General features: G+C 29.5%; 1 protein-coding gene across 1 annotated transcript; it reads left to right on the top strand.

The window, feature by feature from the left end:
• Positions 1-712: 712 nt before the first annotated feature.
• LOC145599500 (transcription factor bHLH168-like) lies at positions 713-4,621 on the top strand. Its single transcript, XM_081655867.1, has 3 exons — positions 713-854; positions 1,856-2,218; positions 4,034-4,621. Exons 1-3 carry the CDS (start codon positions 720-722, stop codon positions 4,097-4,099), a joined length of 564 nt encoding a protein of 187 aa, XP_081511993.1. The 5' UTR covers positions 713-719; the 3' UTR covers positions 4,100-4,621.
• The last annotated feature ends 4,459 nt before the right edge of the window (positions 4,622-9,080 follow it).

Here is a 9,080-nt window from a genome sequence, read left to right as displayed (position 1 = left end):
AAACACGGAGGGAGTAGATAGGTTATGCTTTTAAATTTAAGTTAAGCCCGGTTAGATTAAAAAAATATACTATACTATTTCCATTCTTTATTATGTGCACTTTTGTGTATTATTTGTGAGATTAAAAAAAATATTCTAAAATTGCACATAATAATTGATGGATGTAGCTAGGCGAGAAAAGCATAAAGGTCGATGATAGAGCGTTTTACACAAGTTCACATTTGATCCAACATAGTCATATGCAAATAAGCTGATTTTCTTAAATTGAAGACAGGTCCAAATAAGAACAATTCGGCTAGACCATATATTAAAATTTGGAAGAAATAAAACATGCTCAAAATCAAAGGTACCACTAGGAGTCTTGGTCTTACAATGAGTAAAGAGTAATATATGTCTCCTAGCAACAAAATCCATTTTAAATAGGGCGGTTATACCCATTATTACTTTTATTTTATTTTTTGTCTTGTTTTTTTTGGTATTATATCTTGTGCAAAGTCATGCTAATGAAAAAGACCTACATTCATATATCTCCAAGAACAAGTAAGTGTGAAAAAGCATGAGAAATAACGGCAAGATCTTTTTTTTTTTTTTTTTTTTCGAAGAAAATAACGGCAAGTACTTAAATGTCATGGAATCTTCCTATATATATATATAATATAATATAATTGATCATCAAAATAAGTATAATTTAGTTGCATGCTTATTACAATACGAGTATCATGAAAAGGAGTTGCGATGAGAACCCTTCTTCATCTTCAAAACATCCGCAGCAAAGAGAGAGTAGTAGATCTCATTTCAATCAACTTTGCTCCACCCTCACTTCTATTATTCCTCCTCAACATTTTCAAAATTCAGCGGTAAGTATACGATCGCATTCATATACATTATTTCTTCCATTGTAGTATGCTACATTTATTTCAAGCATGATTTTGTGCTACATATATAGATTCATGAATCATGATGATGTTTATTAATCTTGAATAAAATACAAGTATACAGTTTTATTTGCTGTTCATATACTAGGTTTTTTTTCATGTCCCCATCAAAAAAAATACTAGTCAAGTCACTAGTCAAAAGTTATTGGAAATACTAGGTTTTCTATGTTTCTCTCATTTATTATTGTTTTCGGAAAAAAATATTTTAAAGTTATAAATGTCGTCTTAGGGCCTGTTCTCATTGACAGAACTTAGCTGAATTGAACATATTAGAGCTGAACTAAAATGAATATTTTATAAGAGAAGAAAATAAGGAGCTAAATTGAACTGAAAATAATCGTTTGAGAACAGGCTCTTAGATCGAGTTTTGTGATCTAATTTTAGGACTAGGAAAATGTAGTATTGTAGTTAATACAATTCAATATTTTAGAGCATATTTTACAGATTTATATATGCATGCTATTTAATAAGCTTTTTTTTTTTCTTTTTTTTTTTTTCCTTTTTGTGGAAAATTTAATAAGCTAAGTTTGTTATGTAGGATATGCTATCTCAAGCTGATAAGATAGGAGAGGCAACAAATTACATAGTGGATTTGAGACAAAGAGTAGAGAACTTAAACAAGAGAAAAGAGCAACTAATTGTTAACCAAGAAGGAACATCCTCTTATACCGAAAACTTTAGTTCTAAGAAAATAAGGAGCTAAATTGAACTGAAAATAATCGTTTGAGAACAGGCTCTTAGATCGAGTTTTGTGATCTAATTTTAGGACTAGGAAAATGTAGTATTTTAGTTAATACAATTCAATATTTTAGAGCATATTTTACAGATTTATATATGCATGCTATTTAATAAGCTTTTTTTTTTCTTTTTTTTTTTTTTCCTTTTTGTGGAAAATTTAATAAGCTAAGTTTGTTATGTAGGATATGCTATCTCAAGCTGATAAGATAGGAGAGGCAACAAATTACATAGTGGATTTGAGACAAAGAGTAGAGAACTTAAACAAGAGAAAAGAGCAACTAATTGTTAACCAAGAAGGAACATCCTCTTATACCGAAAACTATAGTTCTAATGATGCAACGGTGATGACAAATTCCGGCTTATTACCCACCAGTATTGAAGTGAGAGATTTAGGTAGTGTTATAGAGGTGCAATTGGTGGTGCAACAAGACCGCGACATCAAATTACATGAAGTGATTAGGGTTCTTGAGGAAGAAGGAGCTGAAGTTATCAATGTCACTTTCTCAACTTCTGGGAACTATGTCCTCCACACTCTCCATGCTAGGGTATTTATTATTTATTTATTTTAAGTTGATATTGGATACAAACATTATTTATGCTTTCAATTAATGTGTTACAAACTAATTTTATTGTACACTGGGTGTATAGTCTGTATACAAAAAGTTTTAGGTGATTAATAATGGCATAAATGACTAGCTGTAAATAAGTATACAGAGTAATTAGATGGAGGAGGCTTTCACTTGGAGCATTGAAGTATCAACATGTCACAAAATATAACATTATTTTTATTTATTTTTTTTGAAGGAAAATATAACATTATGTTAGTAGAGTAGTAATTAATATTATTAAATTAATTAGATGAATGAAATAGTAAACTAAATGTGCACCTTTTCTAAAAAAGTTATAAGGAGTAGCTGAGTACATACATTTTTTTTATACAATATACTCCGTATATAATTTGTATTTTTCTATAATTAGAAAAACATTTCCGAATTGAAAAAAATTATGCACCTACAATTCAATTGCATGAAATAAAAAAGATGTAAAATTATACCATGTAACCTTGTGTTTTATATAATTTTCTTCTCTATTATACGATTTTCCTATCTATATAATCCTATCTTTTACCCCACTTCAATTCCTAAGGTAACCCTAAATTTGCAAAATGTCATTAAATTTGATGAATTGAATAAGGTAACTCCATAATATTTTCGCGTCAAAATCTCACTAGTTGCTCTCTCTCTCTCTCTCTCTCTCTCTCTCTCTCTCTCTCTCTCTCTCTCTCTCCATTAATGGTGGATCCAAGTATAACTCTCCATTAATGATGGATCCAAGCAATATACTCTCTCATTACTACCTTCTTCTTCTTTACAATTTAAAAAGTCAATTTAAACATAACATATTTACCCTAAACAGTGATTTTTCTTCGTTTCTATTCATTTAACTCACATTAATTTAAAAATTATAAACGATGTTGTCTTTTCCATCCAATTAATTTAATGAATTTTCGCAAGTTTAGCCATTTAGGGTTACCTTAGGCAATAGTATAAAAATTAGGGCTACATAAGAAAAACACGTAAAACACAAGCAAAGGTTACATGGTATAATAATCCAAAAAAAAAAACATTTATTTTATTCTTTTCATTTTAAGACACTTGTCATTAGATTCCAATTTCCAACCCTAAATTTTTTTGTAAGGTAGTTTTCAACCCTATATAATACCTCACTTTTATAATTTTTTGAGTCACTTATTGCAAATATGTAATTCAAGAAAAAAATTTTAAAATGTTGAGTGGGAGTAAAAAAAAGTAAAGAGAGAGTGTAAAAAAAAATAATAAATAAAAAGGGTTTGTGCAAAGATAAAGTAGAATATATTGTGAAATTTGTAAAAAGGTTAGTAGATATAAGTAAAATTACGAGAATGAAATTGAAAAAGTTAAAATATTGTAGGAGCTAGTATAAATATTGTATGTCAAAAACCTGTTTTTTTTTTTTTTTTTTTTTTTTTTTTTTTTTTTTTTTTTTTTTTTTTAACAGACTTATCTTTAGATACCTCAATATAATGAGCTACGAGTCTACAACTATTTTTCATGTTTCCATCCCATGTTAAGTTCCACATATGAGATTGAGACAAATTTTTGGTCACTAAAACTGATGGAGGAAATAATCAGAGGGTGATTTGGAGAGATCACGTGTTTAAAATTTGGTAATTATTAAATTTAGGAATGTAATAACTATATGAACTACTCCGTATTCAATGTATGGCAATTAGATTGAAACCGATCTAAATAATTTTTGTAGAATTTAATGTGAGACAAAGAAAATATAATACGAGTATAAGAATTTGTCTTGTTCTACAGGCTCGAAATACCAGAATTGGAATTGGGACTTCCAGAGTGCAGGAAAGATTACGTGAGCTGATTTGATCTTGTGTATTTTGAGTTTCATATAATGATATATGTATCATTTTCTATCATTGATTCTAAAGGTATTTAATGTTTCTACATTTGCAAGGTTGATACATTGTATATGACTTCGTACGGAGTACATTTCAAATAAAGACTTTCTCTTATCAAATTTATTACTTTCCTATAGATTTTTTTTTTTTTTTTTGAGGGATAATAGTATAATTTTCTAACTATTACTTTTTTATTTATTTTTTATCTTTTTTTTTTTGAATGGAATATAACTATCGATCTTAAGTTAATTAATTTGTGAGATTTTACTACCTTAACCGTTTTGTGGCTGCTAACCTTGTCAAATGGGACCCAAGCACTGGCTTTCCCCCCTTTTTTTGCCCGCTTGATCTTTAAGTTTATTTTTAAAATTAAGATACATGAAGGAGATTAGGCATGTCTTCTAGCAAGACGCGACCTAAACTATCAAGGAGTAAAAAATAAGAAAATTTACTATCTAAAAACATAGCTATATCTTAATGAGTCAGAATAAAATAGTCGAGAGAGGCAACATAATCTACCTGAAAACTCGAGAAAGGATTCAAAATAGTCTTGATATCTAGCATAAGAAGATGAAGATTCCATGGATGGCTAAAATGACCCTGCAAAATATTAATGACTATCAAATCATCACCTTCAATCAAAATACCAAAAATATTAAATTTCGTAGCCAGTAGGAGCTCATTGCGAAGGGAAATAGCTTCTGCAAGGAAGGCCGGACAAGAGCCTAAATTCTAAGTACGTTTGGCCATATGATTACAGGTGGTCCGGAATTACAACACTTGTATAGTAGCATAATTCTGATTGGCTAAGCCATCAAAATTAAGTTTACAAGAATCAATGGGAGAGGAAACCAAGAGATTACGGGAGGGGGAGTAGGAGGAGGAGGTAGAGGGGCTGCAGTAGTAGGAATATGGATGACATCAAGAAGAGAACGAGATTTTCACTCCTTAAATAGAAAGAAAGCTCGAATATAAAAGCAGTATGAATATTAGCCGAAGAATTCTTAAAAATAATTGCTTTTTAATGGAGTAGTAGATCCATTAACTTTAAGTATATGATGAAACTTATAAGAGTTATAACCCAAAGCGCGCGTGCGCACACCAGAAAAAAAAATCCAACAAATTTTTAAAGAGAGCTGGGATTTACCCTTCCCATGCCCCCCCTCTTGACTTTTACCCCAAAACTCTAAATTGAGCACTATTTGTGTTAATTACCAAGCTATATATATTTTTTATTTATTAAATAACTCAATTTGAAGAAATCCTCGATTTGCATAAGCACTCTTAAGTTTTAGGTTTTGAATAAGATTAAAAGTAGTCATTTTGCCCTAAAAATAATGTGAATTGTGATAGTAAATTAGTGCAGTAATATGAAGGTAATAATTGTTGCAACTTGGGCTCAATTTTGATAATTGATGAAATTCCCAAATTTTTATATGAATCATAATACATAACCATAAATCAAATTTTAATGCATTTTTAATAGTTTGATATCCTTTAAATGATCACCAATAATCAAATCAAAATTACTTATAAAACATTTGCCTTAGTCTAATTTTTATTTGTTGGAAAATTTTCAATATAATTATGACCGCAATCAATTTGAAGACATAGTTCGAATATTGAAACTTTTAATATAAACTGGGACAGAAGTAGTAGCTAACTATATATCCCTATCTTTTAAAAAGTATATATGAGAAAATACTCTATAATAGTGTGATGAGTACACTTATTTCTTTAAAAATATTTGTTTACCTATATGCCTCTATTGATCAATATGATGTTAATTGTTTCTAAGCTTTTCCTTATGTTATTTATTGATTTCTCTTATGAATAGTGTTTGAACAATTATGCTCTTTAAAATAATGTTTATCTATTTATTTGCCCTCGTTTACAATTGTCACATTTTTAACAATTTAAGAATAGGAACATTTATAATGCTGAAAATATTTGTTTACATATTTTCTCATTGCCAACAAGTGAAAGAGCTCTTCGAAAATGGCCAGGTATATGACGCACGCATCGTGCGTTCGTTAGCCACCCTAATAGTGATTAAAAGTTTAAAACTATGATTTTGTTTTATGAAAAAATACCCTATACATCATTTGATATTTTGTGAAAAAATACCTTATAACAAAATATTTTAAGAAACTACCTTATCAAACACAAAACGTTTAGCACTACCTCGTGTCTAATTTAGCAATGAAAGATAAGAGGAGTTGGGGTTATAAGTAGACCTGGTTATTGGGCGGGTCGGGTCAGGGTCGGTGTGGGTCGGTTGCGGGTCAGGGTCAAAGAGGGTCACATTTTATAGGGTTAATATAGGGTCGGGCCAATGCGGGTCGCGGGTCGATAATGGGCGGGGCCTACAAAATATCAATTAAAATAAATATTGGACAAAGCCATTATTAAATACATATGAATACAAATTAATCTATATAATTATTTTTACATTATGTATTTTCTTTATCAACTAAATTGGAAAAACATGTTGGCCCTATATGGACCCTACCTAATAAGGGCCCTATCCATTAATAGCCCTGTCCATTAAAAGCCCTATAAGGTTGACCCTGACCCTATTATCATTGGGCTACCCTGTTCAATAACCACCTCTAGTTATAAGTGGACTATTGGGAAGGTGAGCAAGTACGGGTGGGAAATGATCTCATTAAACGTCTCATATTTAATGCAAGAATGCGGTAGAGGGTTGTTGCTAACAGTATTTACTATTTAGTATTTTAAAAGGTAGTTTTTCACAATAAAAAACAAAAAAAAAAAATTTAAAATTAACACTAGATAAGAGCTGTATATTGGAAGTATTGCAATTGCTAACTATGAACTTTTTTCCAAAATTATCTATATTGTTAGTGTTGTTATAAACTCTATCACGCCCTTTTACGTGAGAGCCTGTTGGGCTTAAAATTTTAATGTGTAATATGAGTTTTTTCATACCCAACGTTAAATAATATATATTTCACTCGAAAGAAGGGCTGAAAGTGATTTGGATATGTGACCTTAATGTATGTAACGTTGACTCTTTAGCTTAATACTCGTACAATGTTAAAAACTATTTCAACCAAAAGTTTAATTTAAACCGATGATTAATGTTCATAATTAATTTATATACCTTAATAGGTCTTGTTTAGTTCACCTTATTTTTAATTATTTCAGAAAAAAATAAGTTCAGATCAAACCAAATCAGAAAAAATAAGTTCAGATCAGATCAGATCCGAAAAATAAATTCAGATTAGATCATCGTTTTATGTGCAGTTTTTTATCGCTAAATATCTTTAATTTCGTAATGAAAAAAAATGTGAAAATCATATATTAATAAAATACGCATTATTACGATTCTAACAAGACCGCACTTGATATATTTTTTCGTATAAATTATCGTATATTTAAGGTTAAAGTTTGATCAAATCTGATATTCAAATTAGACCAGATTAGATCAGATCAGATCATATCAAACCAAATCAGATCAGACTAAATCATATAAGTTCAGATAAAGTAAAATAAGGTGAACCAAAGAAGCCCTTAGTTAGCAAGTGGCAACTATATATATTTTTTTTTTTTTTTTTTTTTTTTTTTTAACAAAAAAGTAGCAACTAAAAGTACTAGTATAGTCGAGCATTAAACATGAGCAAATTATCAGAATAGTATATGAAAAGAAATGCATTCCGGCTCTGGCGGTGACCAGAATATTGAAGTAGATAATGATGTATTGAAAAACAGAGACAAAAAAATGATTGATGAAAAAGTATCTGAGCATTATTCGGCGTTTGTCATAGGTTTGCCACCAATCAAGAGTCATTTTCTAATACTGTAAATTATTTACGTTGTACGGAGTATAATGTTTTCTTTTCCACGAAGTTTCCAATACAATTCTTCTTCGTATATATAGTTCATGCAGTCATGCTTGTTCATATGCTTAGCTCATGCTTGTTTCTAATACGTACTTCTATTAACTAAAGTACGTACTAAAATCAATGCTTACAATCCCCATAAAAAAAAGGAGGGAGAAAGATACTTTTTCTTATCTATTCTTGTATTTTCTTCTCATTGACTCAAGTAATAATTACACAATTTTAAAAAATATTGAAAAGTTAAGGATGAGTGAGTGTAAGAGTACGTAAATAAAATAAAGTAAAAAAAACTCAAATGTTGTAAAAAAGGTGGACAAATGTAAAATGAACAATAAAAATAAAAGAGTATGTAACATTGTAACAATGTGTAATTATTTTAGGGGTAAGATGATAGGTTTAAAGTGGGTTATATTGGTCAAAAATGGCTTGCAAATGAGAAAGGCTAGGGCACACTGTTGGGTGGATGATTACGTGGAGAAGAATAAGAGATAAAGGCGATATTCCTAAATTAGATTTTCTTTTCTTTGAAACAAAATGGCCTGAATAGAGCAAAATAAAACAAATCTATATCTATATTGATTACATATTTAAAAGCGTTCCTTATCAAGGATACATGTCAGTGATGTCACGTATCACCCTCTATTCCATCGACATGATGTCACGTCATTCTATAAGTCACTAACAAATGTCACGTCACCCATTTAGAAATATGAACGATACACGTCAATTAAAAAACACATTGCTTATGTCAAGCATTAAACTTATTTTTTTCTTTTGAATTGAATATTGTCAAGAATTAAACTTGGGTTTATTGAAAAATGAATAAGAAATCATATATGCTATCTTTGCTATCTAATAATTTTGTTTATTTATTCTTCTTAAAAATAATTAATGTACACCATGAGAGTGTATTTATCAGTACTTTTACATTTGCTATTTGTTAAGTGGAGTACTTTGTACTAACTACTAAGCTATATATTAACTAGAAGACGATCATTTTCTTAGATTAAATCTAAGCTAAATAGATGCATTTAAGATTATTATGTACATTGAAAAATTAAACAAAAAGTTAAATTTGTACAA

The sequence above is a fragment of the Chenopodium album genome, chromosome 20 (assembly GCF_948465745.1).
Source record: "Chenopodium album chromosome 20, dcCheAlbu1.1, whole genome shotgun sequence".
NCBI classification, from domain to species: Eukaryota; Viridiplantae; Streptophyta; class Magnoliopsida; order Caryophyllales; family Amaranthaceae; genus Chenopodium; species Chenopodium album.
This window is presented reverse-complemented; position numbering and strand designations above follow the sequence as displayed.

Coding starts and splice junctions, on each gene's coding strand:
- LOC145599500 (XM_081655867.1), top strand. CDS start 720: ATGAAAAGGAGTTGCGATGAGAACCCTTCTTCATCTTCAAAACATCCG. Junction 855..1,855: donor CTCAACATTTTCAAAATTCA/GCGGTAAGTATA, acceptor TTTGTTATGTAG/GATATGCTATCTCAAGCTGA. Junction 2,219..4,033: donor TCCACACTCTCCATGCTAGG/GTATTTATTATT, acceptor CTTGTTCTACAG/GCTCGAAATACCAGAATTGG.